The sequence below is a fragment of the Glandiceps talaboti genome, chromosome 15 (genome assembly GCF_964340395.1).
Source record: "Glandiceps talaboti chromosome 15, keGlaTala1.1, whole genome shotgun sequence".
In the NCBI taxonomy this organism is placed as follows: Eukaryota; Metazoa; Hemichordata; class Enteropneusta; family Spengelidae; genus Glandiceps; species Glandiceps talaboti.
Window position 1 is genome coordinate 15,989,392 of NC_135563.1, and position 20,881 is coordinate 16,010,272.

At 35.2% G+C, this 20,881-nt stretch overlaps 1 protein-coding gene across 1 annotated transcript in view; it reads right to left on the bottom strand.

Moving 5' to 3' along the window:
* LOC144446260 (RNA-binding protein 41-like) overlaps positions 1-20,881 on the bottom strand; it is a 157,565-nt gene that overhangs the window by 122,123 nt on the left and 14,561 nt on the right. Inside the window, exons 3-4 of the mRNA XM_078136012.1 lie at positions 12,594-12,767; positions 5,609-5,813 (exon numbers count right to left, since the gene is read on the bottom strand). Coding sequence (XP_077992138.1) covers positions 5,609-5,813; positions 12,594-12,767 — 379 coding nt within the window. The remainder of the gene's footprint in view (positions 1-5,608; positions 5,814-12,593; positions 12,768-20,881) is intronic.

Sequence of the window (20,881 nt, forward strand, 5' to 3'; positions counted from 1 at the left end):
AACAACTGATTGGTGCATTTCTGAAATGTTTAATATGTAGCCTGAGGACATTTCCATGGAAAAAGATATAGTAATCTCTTTGAAATTCCTACTTTAAATATATGAGAAAGTTAAAGATTCTCTAGTTTCATGAAAACCAGTCCTCAGGGTGTATACATCTTTAAGAAGACTAGATCCATGATAATAACAATCTTAGTATTCATGTCACATCTCAATCATATTGTCTCTGGTGTGTTCCTTAACATGCCATACTGCACGTCAATCAAAACCAGTCAAAGTTTTGTCAAAGTTACTGTTTAGAGTATGATTAATAATATAATACATAATTCATATAATACGGTCTTTTCTCTACAAGCAAAGCTCTGGACAGATATAATGGAAACTATAGAATTTCTTATCTTTGTATGTTATTTGCAGTATCAGCATACCCATTTGACTAGTAACCACATCATATTAATGCAATTTTAGGATGCATGTAATACTCTTCTTTTTTTTGTGAGTGTTTAGGATTCTTAAAATTTTTCTTTGCACACATTACGATATATTCAAACTTTTCATGGTTCATCATTCTCTCTTTACATCGTCAAGTAATTCTTGAGTCGTGTGCTTTATTTGGACTATCTTACCTCCACTTGTTCAAAACTTGAGAGATTCAAATCTTCTGAGATTCTACTAATTTTACAAGCTGTATTATCTACAACTTTAGCAATCTACATAACAATATCATTTGTGTTTACTAAAACTACACAGCGTCAATAATGTTCTCTCATATTTTGTCAGGAAAATGCCCCTTTATCATTTATATCATATTTTCTACCATTTCCTCCGGTAAACAAAGTTATGACTCTTGTAATCAAGGCTTCGGTTTTTTAAGATACACACAAAGTAAAACTACTGTTGTTCAATGTGGTAGATTACACGAGTGGGTGATAGTCGTTCCTCTGTTGTGCAACTTTAATCACCCTGTGATCAAAAGAGTGTAAACATTGGAAGTCCCAAAACAGTACACTGCAAGTTTATAAAACTAGCTTTCAAAGAGTCACTCTACTGAAACTAATATAATCAAACCAACATCCATTCAATAGCTTATCACTGTTGTATCAACAAGCTGTGACAAAAGTTTTAGTTTGTGTCTATCTCAGTAAACCGATGCCTTGATTACAAGAGTAAAATTTTAAGATAATCTAGAAATAAACCATATTTTACACTCAGTTTTCTTGAAAGCATGTATGAATCAAAGTAGTAGGCCAGTAGGTCTAACAAAATATGTATAACATGATGATGATGATGATGACAACGACGACAGTGATGGCAACAATGGCTATCTCAGAATTAGATTGTGGTACACCCCAACCCCTTCTAAAGATAATACTAAATCACACAAAAAATTCCCACAAAACCTAATATTATCCAACTTAGTTTATCCCACTTTGTATTCACCTTTGTACATTGCCAAGCTGTACGTCCCCTATGACATATATCAATATAAAGATTATCATTTGGAAACTGACAGGGGCACTCTGTGCTATAGCAATAGGTCAAGAATTATATGCCAATAACTTGCAATCAAATGATTAAATTGCCCTCTTAAAAACTAAATAACTTTCACGACTTTGCTCTTTGATTTCTTCTATTCTATTCTATAAAGTGATTACAGAGATCTCTTATAAGTATTAAGTAATGAATTTACCAATCTTCTTAGAATTACTTGGTAATAACAGGCTTGGTAAAATTACACAAATTGAAGCAAGGATGCTGAGAAATAATTTAACCATCATGAGTCGATACTGAATAAACTACTACTGTATAGCAGATATGCCATTAATTTTGACAACTTTATGACAGTTTCCGTAACTCAGAATATGGCATTTGCATGAGGACATTACTTATGGTCATAAGCTTTTTATTACAAACACATTTTTATGACAAGTACCACTTTATTAATCATTGATGTAGTCACTTCTGAATCAACACCTTTATTCCAGTCACTTCAAAACCAATTATCCCAAACACTTCAACAGCTTTATTCTATAGTCACTTCAACACCTTTATCCCAGACATACACTTCAACACCTTTACTCCAGTCACTTCAACACCTTTAGTTCAGTCACTTCAACACCTTTATGTCAGTCACTTCAACACCTCTATCCCAAACACTTCAACACCTTTATTTCAGTCACTTCAACACCTTTATTCCAGTCACTTCAACACCTTTATTCCAGTCACTTCAACATCTTTATTCCAAACACTTCAACACCTTTATTCCAGTCACTTCAACACCTTCATTCCAAACACTTCAACATCTTTAGTTCAGTCACTTCAACACCTTCATTCCAAACACTTCAACATCTTTAGTTCAGTCACTTCAATACCTTCATTCCAGTCACTTCAACACCTTTAGTTCAGTCACTTCAACACCTCTATCCCAAACACTTCAACACCTTTATTCCAAACACTTCAACACCTTTATTCCAGTCACTTCAACACCTTTATTCCAGTCACTTCAACACCTTTATTCCAAACACTTCAACACCTCTATCCCAAACACTTCAACACCTTTATTCCAGTCACTTCAACACCTTCATTCCAGTCACTTCAACACCTTTATTCCAGTCACTTCAACACCTTTATTCCAGTCACTTCAACACCTTTATTCCAGTCACTTCAACATCTTTATTCCAGTCACTTCAACACCTCTATCCCAAACACTTCAACACCTTCATTCCAGTCACTTCAACACCTTTATTCCAGTCACTTCAACATCTTTATTCCAGTCACTTCAACACCTCTATCCCAAACACTTAAACACCTTCATTCCAGTCACTTCAACACCTTTATTCCAGTCACTTCAACACCTTTATTCCAGTCACTTCAACACCTTTACTCCAGTCACTTCAACACCTTTATTCCAGTCACTTCAACACCTTTAATCCAGTCACTTCAACACCTTTATTCCAAACACTTCAACACCTTTATTCCAGTCACTTCAACACCTTTATTCCAGTCACTTCAACACCTTTATTCCAGTCACTTCAACATGTTTATTCCAGTCACTTCAACACCTTTATTCCAGTCACTTCAACACCTTTATTCCAGTCACTTCAACATGTTTATTTCAGTCACTTCAACATGTTTATTCCAGTCACTTCAACATGTTTATTCCAGTCACTTCAACACCTTTATTCCAAACACTTCAACATGTTTATTCCAGTCACTTCAACACCTTTAGTCCAGTCACTTCGACACCTTTATTCCAAACACTTCAACACCTTTATCCCAGACATACACTTCAACACCTTTACTCCAGTCACTTCAACACCTTTAGTCCAGTCACTTCAACACCTTTAGTCCAGTCACTTCAACACCTTTAGTCCAGTCACTTCAACACCTTATCTCAGAAGGACGACAACTTATTTCAGTCAACATTGACAAACACACTACAAATCATTAATATTCAAGTTAGTAGATTTAAGTTAATAATGCTGTTGTTTTCTTCAAATATTTGTACTTCTATTCCTCTTGCTGTGGCTGGTATAGGATCAGGGTGTGTTTCTGTTGGTCCGTTGCCATTGATGAAATGGCGAGAACATACATATGTGTCAATGCTGTTGCTAAAACTCTGGCAGTTTAGCTTGACCTGCCTTCCGTTATCTTATATGGTTGCTATGGCGCATCACGCATGATCTCGTATGATTTTGTGTTACGAAATATGGCTTATTATACACATACATTGTAACTGAATGTGTTTCAAATCACACCTGCATGTTTGTGGGGCATATTGAAATATTAATGCTAAAAGATTGAAATCAGATATTTAACATGATACAAATCAGTGTTGTGAAACTGAGAACCCACTCAGGCAATTTTCATTAAACGCCAGAATGCATGTCTATGCCCAGATCTGTTTACTACAGAAGAAGTGAGATGCTTCTAACAATTATGATAATAAACCCAGGAGTGAGTCTGTGTTTCTTTAGCCTAGATCCTTTGTGCTGGACAGGTGCATTTTGACTGCATCCTTTCGTCAAATGCTTAGACTTTTAATATGCAAGTCTTTCGTCCAAAATCATCCTACCAGGAACTTTATAGAATGTTCCGATGAGAGTAGTTTGTAAGTTAGATGGAATACTGATATACCCATTTAAAAGAACTAACAACACTGAATATATTACATACATGGCTGGTTACCATTGTGACAAAATATCTCCGGCCCCCACAGCACATATAAGTACATCATGAAAGAACTTGTACTTTTCTTTGAGGTTACAATGTTGTAGCGATCAAAAGTGAATGATATGGTACTGTAACGGTTTTATCATACATAATATACTCAGTAGAATCATGTATCCAGAGGGAGCAGAAGAAACTAAGTTTAAAATTGTAGAAGCATGGAAGTTCATCTTTTGGTTACTCTGGACATGTGAAATACAAATAATTACACCTTACATTGCTTGAATTCAAACCCATACATTTCAATATGGTAATGACACTTACATGCAAGTTCCACCTGCATATAGGTCAGTTACTAGGGATAAAGATAATATCACATACTGTCGTACATAAAATCAATATTACAAAGTTTACAGCATTTCTTGTATGTTTTCTCTCTGACTCTGGGCATATTTAGAGATTCATATAAACCAGCTCTCTGTATAGTATCATTTCCTACAGAGACTATTTTACAATACAAAACAGAGAAAGGTATAGACACTCAATATATCATTGCATAACTCCAGGACATGGAAATTAGATGACTACAGTATTTGGAAATGATAATCCTACAATTACCACATCACCTGTTAGCATGTCTAGGGGGAAATTAATGCTAAGTGCAATCTTAATGTCACAAGCGTGGGTGTCACTGATTGTTGGAAAGTGTGAATGATAAACACTGTACATGCATTTTGTGGCATTTTGTGACATTTTGATGACACAATTGATTCAATAGCTAATGAAGTTACCCTATGTAGGCAGGCAACAACTCTTGGTGACATTTTGTATAGTGCAACTAACCAATGACCATTATTCAACAGAGCTAGAAGTGCATTATAGTTCACCTGTACTTCTTGTCAATAAAAATAATCCCCATTCCCTACTGTACTTAAAAAGTGCATGTGAATCAATTCTTTTCATAGGTTTAAATTCAGTAACTTAGCCTCAATATACATAATGGGAAATCTGGTTATGTATCAATTATTCTGATTATCTATCTATACAGTATATGCATTATTCTTCATATTAGATGGATTTACACATAACATGACGTAAAATGTACTACCTGAAAGATCAATCATTGCTCCTACTTAATATTAACAATGTATTATGCAACAGCCTGTAGTGTGAGTGGTTACATAAATGGTACAACGACTGGATCTTTCAGACTAGCATGTATATGCATGAGCATGTGTATGTGTGTGTGTGTGTGTGTGTGTGTGTGTGTGTGTGTGTGTGTGTGTGTGTGTGTGTGTGTGTGTACACATGTGTATGCATGTGTATACATCATTGCGTCAGTGCAGTAAGGTCATATCTGCTATGCAACTGTGCGCGCACACATGCGTCCGTGCATGTGTAGTCATACATAAATGTTTACAATGTTTTGATGACTTACTTCAGGACCAGGGCAATCCTTTCTATCGTGTTCCAATTTCAGTAAAATCTCCTCTTCTGTAAGACCACACTGACTGAGATGCTCTAGTCTTCCTTCCTCAGCTTGTAGTTCACTAAATTCTTCCAAACTCAATTGTCCAGCAGCTCTCTCTATAAATGGCTTAAACGTTGTACCTTCAGTGAAACTCTTGTGTTGTGCAAATTGCCTAAAAACAGCAGAAAGTACATTTCATAAAGTTATACACAGATTTTATCATTGACTTTATCCTAAAGTTTTACAGGAAAATAATGAAAATGTAAAGGCCAGGGTTTCAATCCAGGGTTCTTGTACTAATGTTATCTTATCAATGGAGCCATAGCCATTCTTTGTTCAAACTTTTTCTATAACTCTGTCAGACTTTTTTACATCAACATTTGAATCTTAATCCGAACTGGACCTTTAAATTGCAGTGCATGTAACTTGAACTATTTTTCCATAATTCAGTTCTTATATTTGTCAATAATGTTGTTGCACTAACTGAAGCATGTACAAAAACTCAATCAGCATCCCACAAATTGCCAATTTGTTGACAAACTACTACTTTTCTACATGTTTACAGTCAATACATTTACCTCTGTCAGAAATATTTTCGCATTAATGTCAAGTCAGTTTGTTAATTCAATAAAATATGCATGTATTAATTTTCCGATGAGTATGTTTTGATTAATTGTTATGCAAATAATATTCAGATTTGTAAGTTTTTTGATACATTCTCGCTGTGTTGTTCACTTAATACTGTTCATTTCAGAAACGCCTCAGTAAAACCAAACTACGGATAACCCGAGTTCATCAATAGGCAAGTCGGGTTGTTGACAATCTCTAAATCTGTTTGCAATGTCAACTGTAATACGATTATAAAAGTTGTAACAGCTGATAATGTCCCTTGACTCAAACGATTCACTCCTTGAAAGTAACCTTCCACTCGGAACTACAATTTTTCTCGTTCCATAGTTAGTTAAATCATTTTTTGAAAAATTAAGCACAGAGATACTTAAATAGCAAATTCCCATATCTGATGTCCATATACCACATGTAACATCGTCAATGTATGGTGCACGATGTATCCTAATGTTATGATCGCGATCAGATCGTGACCTTTCACCCAAGCCAAATCGTGACCTTTCACCCAAGCCAGTTGTGCCTTATGGCGGAGTAACACACTCACTAGTAGTACTTGCACACATTCGGTAGGCAGCATTTCAGTCTTGACCTAGTACCTGTACCAGCAACGACTCAGGCTTATCAGATGTAATTACAAAAAGCAAACACTTAGTTATGGTAATGAGCTGATAAGGATTGATAAGAAAGTGCAAGAATTGCACTTTGTTGGTAAAGGCGATGTTCCCCTCATGTACAGTAGTATGGTAATATTAATCAAGTGGTGGGGCATGACGTCTCATTAGCTCTGTTAGAACTATTTGTCATGTCCTTCACTATTGTAACTTTAGTGTCTGTAAGAGTACATTTATTATTCATACATTAGTGAAAATAAAGCAATACAAAATACAAAAAAAAAATAACTTTAATTTTTCCAAAATTCGCAATTTAGTTTGGTGTACATGGCACCATCAATGACAAATACTGAATTCAGCTAGACAGGAGGATTAAATTTAAAATGTTGATGAAAAAGGTTTCTGGTAATTTTTTTAAGAGCAAAAATTAGTGAAAAATGAAAAGTAATACATACTGGGCATTAACATTAAAATTTGAAATATCTTTTGGTAGGATAAATATGGCAAATAGCATCTACTACTAAATCATACTTTTCCTATGAATTTGTTTCTCTGAAATTAAATTAATATTTAATTAAGTTAAAACATTTCAATTGATTTACAGAAATCTAAAACTTCCTGACTTCATATATAATGGGAGTTTGTGCACACAAATCTATCATAAAAGACCCATAAAAATACTCAAAACTTTTGTTCAATGTTTTATGGTAATCCATGATAAATCATCAACTACATTTTAATTTTAAAACTGCACATAAATGATATGCATAAAAAAAATCTTTCTCTCCTCTTCAAATGTCTGAAGGCTATTTCACAAGAAAACCTGAAAGGTTCTCTAGCAATTACATTAGCAGTATCGTGACAATCTTTGCTTTGGCCTCTGGCAAAAGGTGCAAACACTTTACAGTAATTTGATAGTAAGTGATATGAAAGTTTAAAGTGCTCCATCCAGCATTTTTCCCTGCCAGCACAGTTTTCCATCAACACATTTACACAATGCATTGCACAAAAAAATCATACAATCAAGCTGACTTTTCTGTAAAACGTCACCTTATATTCCGACATGCTGTAGTACTCTTAGGTCACTGCTAACAGAGAAAGAACGGTACATTTACACATTCCTGAAGACTCCAGAGAATAAGTCGACATATACATACATTATTGTATAAATGTGTACATATCCTACAACTACCTTTATTAGGTTGGTTGGTTGGTTGGTTGGTTAGTTAGTTGGTTGGTTGGTTGGTTGGTTGGTTGGTTAATTGGTTAATAATTTGCTTGCTTGTTTTTTGTTTGTTTGTTTGTTTGTTTGTTTGTTTGTTAGCTAGTTTGTTAATTAGTTAGTTAGTTTGTTTGTTTGTTTGTTTATTTACCAAAAAGATAACAACAGGTGTACACCCGATAACAGTATCTCACAATATAAACTATTGACATATACACATTCAAAACAATGACACATTCCTTGAAAAATAAATTTTACAAATATTTACAATTGACATATCCAAAACAAAACGACAGTGAAATTAAGAAGGGTATGTTTTAATTGTGTAAATGTACTATTCTCTCTTTCATTTTATGAATCAGAAATTCACGGAACAGAAATCTAGTGACTATGATTGTGATAAATTATGCAAATAATGTAAAATAATATCAAACTGATCACATAAAACAGATTCAGACAAATATTCCATTTTGTTACTGTTGCAATGCTATTTAACTTTTATACAACAGTAATTTAGAAATACCACACAGAGACAAAACTACTATTAGCTAAAAATTGATGAAATTTTAATAGTATTAAAGACTAATGCATTAATTCATAACTAGAGAAGAGTCCCTCATGGTAAATTATAACATTTCAGTAATATTTCCAAAGAGAATTTCGTGTAAGTATTTATCATAGAAAAACATTCAGATCAGATTTGAAACATGCCGTGCATTATCAACGACAATCAGTTGAATATAAAGTTTACATTGTATTGTGGACTAGTGATAGTTACCTGGGAGATTACATATACATATACATATATGTATATGTTATTTGCCAAATGCCGTTCCATATCTTGCTATGAGAGGTTATTTTTCCGGCAATAACGGAGAGCCGGAGGCGAGCCGTTATATACATCACCTGTGACTTTGAATTCATTTTTGAATATCAAAAAACGTTGTTTCATTTCAAAATAAAATCACTTCTGCGTTATACTGTTGAGCGTAGCATCACGCACCTCTCTGATGACTGTAATGCGGTTGTTTACATCTCAGCCTTAACTTTACAATCTGATCAGAGTGCATGTTTGCTCAGTAGTATGATGTAATGTTTACGATTTGCATATCACTCAGTGATATATTCCAACTTATAACCATCAGATGAAAAATGAGTGTGTCCTTGTTTTGCGTACTGTACTCCATTTAAATGTACAGAAATGTTTATGATGTGTTTTGTCGTACTAGTATTAAATTGCACCCTCTGTGGCAGTAATTGGATATCGTTCATAAATTTAGGAATTCATGTTTACGATCGCGTGACGACTGTGCATTCGCTGTCACTGGACTTTTGTCATTCTGTGTGGAATTTTTGACAATTTCCCTCTGACACGAATTGTACAGTTCGAAGACTTGTTACAATGTATACAGGGATGATTTGATAAATTTGGCATTGGAAATGCAGTTTATAGCTGGATTTCTAGTTGTCTGCCAGGTTTATTTACAAGGGGATGTGCAGTGATCATGTGATACAACAAGCAAAAATACGGCTGTTGGTGAATAATACGCCAGCATATCTGGATGGCTCTCGACCAATCAGAATGAGAGATTGTTGACAGGTGATGTATAAATACATATATACACACACTCAGTCTATGTAAAATGTCTATGTTGGAGTAAACAGTGCTCAATACATATGTATGTAGAGCGGTGTAATATATTTTTTCCATATATATATATTTATTTATCTATACCTTTTTTTGCCATATTAATAAATTAAGTGAGTCTTTCATACAGTACTTATACCTCACAGATTGCATAGTAAGTCCAGTCACTGACTGTCCTCATAGAAGACCTGAAATCTCAAACAATAAAATTGGGACTTTAGCAAGCATCTTTGTTCTTTTGACACTAATAAGTTGATTTGAGATACCTGGAAAGAATGTTATGTGGTTTAACGGCTACTGCTGGTTGAACATTAGGAGGACTATTTAATGTTAGTGATAAAATGATCGTGCCAGATAATGGTATACACAACTAGGGATGATGGCGGATATTGAAGTGAAAACAAATTACTAGATGGTGACAAAATGAGTGATGTGCGGCAGCATAAGTGTTATAGAATATTGCCACAGATTGAACACTGATAGTAGTGTTCACAATAACAGACAATTACGGTGTGGTAGGGATGATACGGCAGATGAGATCAGAACATACGTAGCACAGATATAAAATTACTTTAGGGTGAAACAGATAGAACTCATGGGAGATGTAAGTAGTGTAAAAGAACATTCCTCCAGGAGGAATTGATAAAACTGTGCTCACAAGTAACGCTTAAGTCATTGAAGATACCGCCTACATCATTGCTATTTTCGTTAAGTATCATGATGGGAAATAGTCAGTAAGACCAAAGGTGACTTCAATTTGAATACACTGACCAGAAAGTCAGATTTTGGAGCAATACACACAGGTATGACCTACATAATGACATGTATATGTTTAGAGTATTAAAAACAATGTGTTATTTGCATCATTTGCATGACCAATATTATAGTAATTTGTATACATGTTTAGGCTGCTGGTTTAGGGTACTGAACTCAAAGTGTTCTTTGAATAGTAATAAAAGTACCATACATACTCGGGTTAGCGCCCTCACACGGGCAAGCGCCCAGTGTGTTTGTTTAGTTGCGGTTGACCGCCCACCCCCACCCTCCCGACCATATATTTGTTCATTTGTTCATCAAGGAAGATAAATTATAGCAGATAAATTATTTACGATCTAGGTACCTTACGCATTAAATAAAATTGGATGAGATAATGGTGAATGTGTGAGTTAATTAATAAAAGAAGGACGTAAATGCTATCATGGTGAATAATACAAGATTTTTGTTTGTTCATGTATTATGTTTCATGTCGTTATATCTCATATGGCACGATGTTCATGCTCATTTCTTGCACTTTCATGCCACTAAAAATGAATTCAGCCAACCTTTCATTGATCTTTGCCTGCAGTGCTAATACCTCAGAAGATTTAAAATGTTGCAAAATCACGCAATTTCAAACTAAAATGTTTCGTATTTTATTGCAAAACAATGATATCCTAAATGTGCTTACAATGTATTTGCTACGGTCATATTTATAGTACTCGTCTGCTGTTGGAACAAAGTGCCAAATTTTCAAATCCAAGAGTACAGAATAATGTAAAAATAAAAATAAGCTAATAACAAAGCTAAAAGTTTCAATTCTTCTTTTGTGTTATCATACCTTTTGTACGGATGAAAAAATGAAAACAAATCCCAAGATCTGATCGACTTGATAAATAGTTCAGCTGCCATTTTATTACATGAGGTCGCATTATCTTGTGGGTGTGATTCGAACACAAACTTTGCTTCCATAGTGAGGCATCCCGACAACAGGAATCAAATTGATTATAATGTGGGCTACAGCATACGCTATGAATTCAGTTTGAAAACTACTGTTTCCGTTTGTGGAAAGAGAGTGATGAAAACCAAGCAACATTTACAGTAAATATTAGACATGGTTTTAACCTCAACAAAAATAGGGTACGCGGTTAGCCACCTATCCACAAGTTGAGGGTGTGGGCAGGTTAAATCTGCCCAGGGTGATAAACCCACGTCAACGGTATGACCTATATAATGATGTATATGATTATAACCTAAACAACATGTTCTTTCCAGACACATTCACATCTGACAAAATGGTAATTCTGTTGAGAAATCTGTGATCAATCTTTGCACCTAGGTACGTTATGCACATATATTGTATCTCCAACTGTGATATTACATATAAATGCTCATTGATTCCCTCTAGGCATTATTGGTATATCCTCTAGGGTAATATTGGTATCATACTCACTTCTCTAGGCATACCCGGTAAATTGGTATACCCTCTAGGGTAATATTGGTATCATACTCACTTCTCTAGGCATACCCGGTATACTAGTATTGGTATACCCTCTAGGGTAATATTGGTATCATACTCACTTCTCTAGGCATACCCGGTATATTAGTATACCCTCTTGGGTAATATTGTTATCATACTCACTTCTCTAGGCATACCCGGTATATTGGTATACCCTCTAGGGTAATATTGGTATCATACTCACTTCTCTAGGCATACCCGGTATATTGGTATACCCACTAGGGTAATATTGGTATCATACTCACTTCTCTAGGCATACGTATATTGGTATACCCTCTAGGGTAATATTAATATCATACTCACCTCTCTAGGCATATATTGATATACCCTCTAGGGTAATAATGGTATCAAACTCACCTCTCTAGGAATACCTAGTACATTGGTATACCCTCTAGGGTAATATTGATATTATCATGTTCACCTCTCAACACATATATTGGTATACTCTCTAGTGTACCACATGTCAACACAGTTGTGTAATTGAGAATCTGGCAGGATAGTGGTTGCAAAGTGAATGCTTTAATCCTATGCACTCATGCCAGATCCTGATATTTGAATCAAAGACTAACCTTGCTAAGGTAACATTGGTATCAAGTTGCTTGCCAAGCAGTCTTTGTAACTGGATTTCAGCCTGGGTAACAACTCCCTTGCCTGGAGTATCCAGACTCTGGTCCTCATAAGGTGTGTATGGATCATCTGTTACACGTGTTACCCCTCTACTTTGATATCTTCTGTGGTCACCACTGTAGATTAAAGAATAAATATATTAAGCAAACAATTATTTAAAATTCTCCCTAAAATTACACATGTTCAGTGATTAATTTACAGGATTTTACAGAGTACACTCTAAAACTTACCATGATATATGTCTATGTTGACATATTTTTGTTGTTTATTTATTTTTTGTCTGTCAGTCAGTCAGTCTGTCTGTCTGTCTGTCTGCCTGCCTGCCTGCTTGCCTGCCTGCCTGTCTGTCTGTCTATCTGTGTCTGTCTGTCTCTCAGTCTCTGTCAGTCAGTCAGTCAGTCAGTCTGTCAATCTATCTCAGTATGTCTGTCTATCTATCTGTCTATCTGTCTATGTGTCAGTCTATTTGTTAGTCTATCTGTCTGTCTTTCTGCATGTCAGTCTATCTGTCTGTCTGTCAGTCAGTCTGTCTGTCTGTCTCACTGTGTTCATTTGTGTATTTGCTGGACAAGATATAAACAATCTGTACATATCAAACTCAAAGAAAGAAATTATAGTAAGGATCATGGATCTGGTGAGGGCAACAGAGAAAAAGTATGATTATAGATATTCACAAAGAGTCTCAATAACCACAACTGTGGTGTTTTTCAAATTATAAATCAGATTTAATAAATCATGTCTTCACATCTCACTTAGGAAATCTCCTGTTATTTACAAGTCTCCTTAAAATGAACTTCCTCCTCCCATAGTTTCTGCACTGCACATTCAGCAAGCATGTGAGATCGATTGTACCCTTAGGTCTATGCTGGGAATGTACAATACATACTAGTTTACAACATCGTGACAAACCACACCCTCTTTTATGGCACCGTACAAGACGCTCCAAGATTCATTATTTCACAGTGCCATCGAAGAAATAACAGCTGTGGTTTGTGAGAATGGTTTACATACAAATTACAATCACAACATTCTTTCGAGAAAGGTGCTGTAACAATGTACCTATACTAAGTACATTACTATACACACTGGACATTATCAAACACAGTACAATTTTGATGGATGTGAACTTTTGGTGTAATTTGTCATTAAATCACTCATGTCATAAACGTGACAGCTTTTACAGGCATTGAATAATGTGATATAAAGAAATGTTGTGCCGGATGGTAAAATGAAGAGAAACAATACATCAGGTACTATCATTTACAACATTACAACAGCTGAGGGAAATCGATTCTTTTCAATATTCGCCGCTTGCAGCACTTGAATTTTTTATGACCACAAGATGTGTTCTTGCTTTAATTACCAAAATACAATATTGTCAGTAAAGTCTTTTACTTTTATGTGTGTATTGACTTTTAATAAATGATGGTGTGTCAGGTGAGGTCATTCAACAAACTTACATTGAGGTTTCAAATTGTCACCATCAGATCAGGAACTCACTAAATATATTAGACTCAGCATAGCCATAATAAAATGAAAAACACACACATACAGATCAGAAAATCATTGTCATAAAACCACAGGCCTCTTTGTGAGAACGGTGGCGCCATATTGTTTTATGGCCCCAACAGAAAAGTAATGCAGCTCTGGTTTGTGAGCAATTAATACCATAAAGATAACTTCATTTAAGGGGAAAAAACAGGCAACCTACAAAATGTAGCAAACCACTAGTTGTCATGACATTTATTCTGTACTTTCATTTCTTAATTTCTTTACAGATAGTATGACCACAAACAGTGATCTACAAATTCAATTTCATTTTGCATTTTATAGTGTGAAGTATTTGACATTCACATGCGGAGTTTTTAATCAGTAAATTGAAATCATTCAAAACTAATATGGCACCCCTTGATGCACTGCATACATGATACTAGAAAATTACTTCCAAGGATCTTCTTTTACCATATCTATTACTTAATAAAGCACCCCACCCCCACCCCCATCCTGATCTCAAAAAGTATTTTATTTTCAAATGTTTGTTCTTGACATTCATGTCACACTTAGTGTGATCAAACCCTATAAGCATCATTGACCCATAGTTTCATAGTCTCGGTTACCAAGACTCTCACTGCTGGGGGGGGGGGGGGGGGGGGGGGGGGGAGAGACTCTACTACAAGACCATCCAGACAAGACGTAACAACATAATCCCAAATCACCCACACCAGATCTCTCTCCCAGAACAACTCATTCTGGGGAATACGTCATGTCCAACATTATACGCTGAATGATCCAAGTTCCTTCATGACGAATTTACATGTCTCAAGCAACTGATGCATCTTAATTACAAAGAATGGGTCTCATAAGCCCATTCTTTATGATTTGAAAGAAATGTAATGCATGACTTTTTGTCTTCCGGTGTGGACAACTTGGGATTACATTTCCCCAGACTCTCGTCTCATAGTATAGCCTCTGTGGTGAGAGTCTAGGTAACCAAGACTAATAATGACAAGGTCCCTCTGCTTTATAAGTTAATTGTATTTTCCTTGGCCGAATGACAGAATGCTTATTCAGACTACACACACATAGATGTCAAGCCAGTGTACACAGTACCATCACTGACAAGTAGACATGTAATTCTCATGGCTGCCCACACAGTTCTATGTACCATGAATCATGGATGAATATTGCCAGCATGACTCTCTCATAACTTCTGTCCTTTAACAACTTTTTATCTCAGAGTTTCTATACTGGAGACATCTAGCCCCACATGAAATATTTGCCAAAGTATTATCATTGGCCCTTCCTTTTATTGCTTGAAACCCAATCACTCATCCACACCCCTTTTGCCTTATTTTCTAACTGACTAAATCCCAATCAGTGAATTTACAGCATAACTAGTCTGAGTCTGGACTGGTTCAAAATGAGGCATCAGCATATTACACTAAACAGCATACTGGATGACTGCATAAGCCTGAACATGGCTCACTGTGAATGTCACAGTCCAAACAACAGGTGGGTATGAAACAATAGTTGGAAGGGCTGGACTACTCCAACCAATCATACACGAAAAGCCAGGAGAAGAATGAAAACAAATGAAAACATTCCAAACAATATAAGTACTAAAACTTTAACCAATACACATGTTCTGATAAGCTGACTGAGAGGTTTTGACTTTGTACTTTAGGTCGAATGTGGTTGCATGTTGGTATGAGCTAATTAGATTGATGAGACCTATTTTCAATGTTATCTTTTTCACGGATCAAAACTAATGAAAAAATGTTGGAAAACTGGAGCTACTGGAGCTTGAAGTGACATTTGTATTATTCCCCAGTTAGAAAAAATGATTAGTTCTCTTATTAGTGGAAATATCAAGGGAACAATAAGCATCATGAACAAAACAAACTATATTAATTGTATGAATACAACATATGATTACAAGGTAACTATCCTCTGAGATACAAGTATGCATGACCCACAATTCATCATCATGGTGTATTAGGAGATGTGCCATGTCATCATATATTATATATTTCATGTCACAACACTGGCATTTAAATATAAATTGCCAATCAACCAAAGTTATGACACTCATCATGTTATCAACTGTTGTTTCAACAATGGCTATTTCTGTCTCTCACACCTTTACAATGCCATTGCATACCTTGTCCCCATCTTCAAAGGAGGTAATAAAGATCGATCGGACACATCAAACTACAGGGGAATAACCCTGCTGCCATCAATTCACAAATTATTCGAACTATGCATTTCTAAACGTATGCAATCCTGGCTCAACGAAAAAGCCATACCACACCCTTTACAAGCTGGATACCAACCTGGCCAGAGTAACATAACCATAGCCTTTGTCATTCTGGAGACAATATACCACCATATTGAAAGACACAGCAAATTATTCATGTGTAGCTTAGACTTCCACAAAGCTTTTGATTCCATATGGTGGAATGGGCTATTTTACAAGATGTATTATGTGGGCATAAATTCAGAACTATGGTGAATTCTACGTACAATGTTTATTGGTCAAAACTGTCAAATTGCTTTAGGAACGCATGTATCGAACTCTTACCCGATCTCTCAAGGAGCACGACAGGGGAGTGTTCTTTCAACTACACTTTTTTTTATTTATATACATGACCTATTCCTTGAACTTGAAGATAGTGGCCTAGGATGCTATGTCAGCCCGTCTTTTCTAGGGTCGCCCGCCTTGGCCGATGACATTTCCATATTGTCACCAACTTGCTCTACTTGCCAGACACTGCTTGATATAGTACGTGCATACAGCTCGAAATGGAGATTAAAATTATCCGATTCAAAAAGTCGCATTATAGTATTTGGAGAAACCAAAAGTGAACACAAACGATTGTATCAACACAGGAACCTGTCCTTATATGGCTTGCAAATTTCAAATACGTCGTCAACAATGGAACGTACACTTTCTGCTTGTAAAAAAGGCAGAGGTTTGATTAATTCTCTACGAACTGTTGGGGTTGGACCACATGTCAGTGCTGAATTATGGAAACGCATGTGCCTCCCAGCAGCCTTACACACCTGTGAACTGTGGACATACACTAATACTGAATTAATAATGCTTGAAAAGTGTCAGCGTTACGCTGTGAAAATTATTCAAGGTCTACCTCCGAGAACTTCAACAGATTTAACTTTTAATAGGAGCTCTAGATTTAATGTCAGTAGAAGCCTATATTGATAAGTGCAAATTACGCTTTTTGGGAACTCTATGCAACAGTGACAATTCGTCGACTAGGAACCATAATTATATTTCTACAACGTCTTTTTGAGTTCAAACTTTCTTCAGTTAAAAGATGTATGGGTTTCATTCCTGATATTGTGGAAATCTTGTCAAAATACAATCTTTCATGCTTCCTCGATGACTTCTGTACAACAAGCTACTTTCCTCCTAAAACAATATGGAAAACCATTGTAAAGGAAGCCATTCATGAAAACGAGTACAATCTTTGGAGACAGAGATTAGATAGTAGAGACGAATTATTACTCTTCTCTCAATTACAGCAGAGCCTTGTACCATTTCATCTGTATTTCCAATCTCGTAAGTTTCCTCATTACAGGCTAATAGTTTACAAAATAATGAAAATCCTAGCCTCTTTAGGACAAACTGAATGTTCTAAATGCCAAGAGCTCGTTGGAGATTATCTAACTCATTTATTGACTTCATGTCGTAATACAGCTGTACAAAGAGATATTTTCTGGTCAACTATGTTTGATAACATCAACGTTAACTTTGCTGTACATTTGTACAACTTAAATGAAGTTAATTTTACTATCAGTATTTTAGAAGATAGTAAAAAACACTTTCAACAACCGGAGGAATGGGAAATATTTCAAGATACAGTCTATAAGTTTATAGACACATGATTGGATTATGATGTCTTGTCACACTCTTATTTCTTACTGTCATTTTTTTTAGAAGATAGTAAGTATAAATTTCAGCAACCGAACAAATAGGAAATATTCAAGATAAAATCCTTAAGTTTATCGTTCAACTGACTAATGAAGTCATGCACTCTATACTTATTTATTCATTATTTTGTTTTTTGTATATTTGTGAACTGACTTGTAACTCTTCTCTTTGAGGAGGAACAAAGAAACAACAACAACTCACTCACTCACTCACTCACTCACTCACTCACTCACTCACTCACTCACTCACTCACTCACTCACTCACTCACTTCTGGAGTAATGACTCAAATTGTCTGGGAGACTATAACTCACATGGCGCCTGCAGGTGCTATGCATTGCTCGGCCAGAATGACTCCAGGATAGCCTAGCCTGTCAACTGACCGGGAAAGCCTTGACAGTTCAACAGTGACGTGAAATGGAGCATGTACAGTAGCCCTAACACATAGTCCCAAACCTGAATTGCATTTTGTAGAATTGTATGTATGTGTCTATATAAAATATCACTGGGAGCAATTCCCAGCACAAAAAAAAAAAAAAAAAAAAAAAAAAAAACTACCCTAAACCAACAACAGCATTCATAATCTGACTTTTCGACTCAAGACTAACAAAGGTATGCCAACTACACAACTATGACATTTACAAGAAAGTTACAACAAAGCTTACAACACCTTGTCATGTACATGTATATGTATCATTAATTATCAATATCTTTCATAAAGGACATTGTAAATGTCAGCAAATTTAATAATGAATAATTTCACTTCATCACTGAATAGCCAAAACATTGAAATTATCACAAGCTCACAAGGGAAATTCTGGTTCATGCTTCACTTCTCTGAAGTCATCAGGTATATTAAAATACAACTTTTATAATTTGATGAATGTATGCATCTGCATGGAGAAGTCATTAAGTAAATAAACCCACACTGATACCGACGTACATGCCACAATCTTGTTTCCCACGTAATGTATTGTGCCTAATAAGTCATTCACACAATTCTTATCCAGCCATCAAAATGAAAAAATTCATGAGATGTAAAAAATATTCTCGGTCCAGTAATTTCAAAAGAGCTGACATTTCAGGAATAACCCTTCCAAGAGCTGAATCCTCCCACTCCTGAAAGTGATGGCAAAGATATTATGATTTGAATGGACTAAAGTATAAAAGAACAATATGGCGATACACTAAAGAAAAGTTACTCATACACAATTAACTCACAAGATTATTTTCCACATTGACTTCTTGGTTAGGAAACAAAACTCACTCTTTATACTTTTAATGCATTATATTAACTAGTTTTTCTTCTGACAAGGAACTACATTGACAGTCTTCCACTACCATGGTATATAAAATAAACTTTAAAGTGACATAGTTTTTAACTTTAATAGCGATAACTTCTTGGTGGTTACTTTTGTTCATATAATATCATTCCAACTACAAAAAAATGAATCATTTCCAGCAACTGGTAAAAGTCTCATAAAGTATTCAGATGTGATGCCATCAAAACAAAATTTTTTGGGGTACCAAAAATTCAACATACTAGTATACTATAGTCTAAAAAGTTACTATTAGTCCACCACCTCTATTATGGTGTGTAATTTGTGGTTGTATGATGTGCATGTGCAGGGCAGTGTGCCCTCTGAGCCAATCTGATGAACCACATACCCCAGTACACACACAATTTCTAGTGACACACCACATTTAGTGTTCCCCTATCTCGTACAATGTGGTGACTCACACAAAATGCCAGTTTTTCTCATTTGACTAACAATAACATTTGGCTATCATAGGAGGGCAAACGGGTGCAAATGAAGTGCTGTTGTTTTTTACAAAAGCAATATTATGACACCTGCCTGAATCTTACTTCTGGTTTAGGTCTACGTCACATGACACTGCTTATGTTGCATGCTTCCTTTCCAATTTTTACATCTAACTATTACATTGCATCAATCTATTGTATCACGCATGCTTCCTGTCATGACTCTGTGCAGTGGAACATGTAAGGATTCCAAATTTTAACATTTTAACCCCCATCCAATAAAGTAACTTCCTTTCAATGTCGTCACATCTTAATGAAGAATACAAAAGATCTTTTACTTAACCATACAGAGACAAACCTATATAGAGATTTTATACAAGGTAAAGAACTGTTAAGCCTCTTTATAGGAGACAGTACAAAAAATTATAACATTTTAATAAGTCAAAAAATTGACAAATTTATCCAGAGATTTCTAATTAGTGCAATGGAACATAGGAAAACATGTTTAACCTGATGGAGAATTGTAATTTTTTATCTCTATCTTTCTCTCTTATTATTTCTTTGAAGTTATTAGTTGCTATTTTAACATGATATTTAATTTATTTTTTTTTGTATGTATTTGACTTCTATGTAAATGCTGCTCCTAATGTTTTTAGTGAGCCCCTGATATAAAAGGGATGCAGAAAATAAATAAATAAATAAAATTCAATGTCTACACACTAAATGTAAGATGTACTCTCTCAGCAACATCAGATTTACTAATTACCCCATACTGTCAATTTCAAATCTATAAATTATAATTAACATCAAATATATAATGAATGTTTGCCTCATGACAACTACCTCCAAAGAAGTGAATAGCAATTAATTAATTAATGAACAGAAATATCTTTACCCCTTGAAAGTAATAGTTATGATTAATAATTTCATTTCAACACATTATGATTAAAAGATAACCAACTATATTTGAACAATATTCAATGTCAACATCTCATGCCATTGAAAGTAAAAAGACATT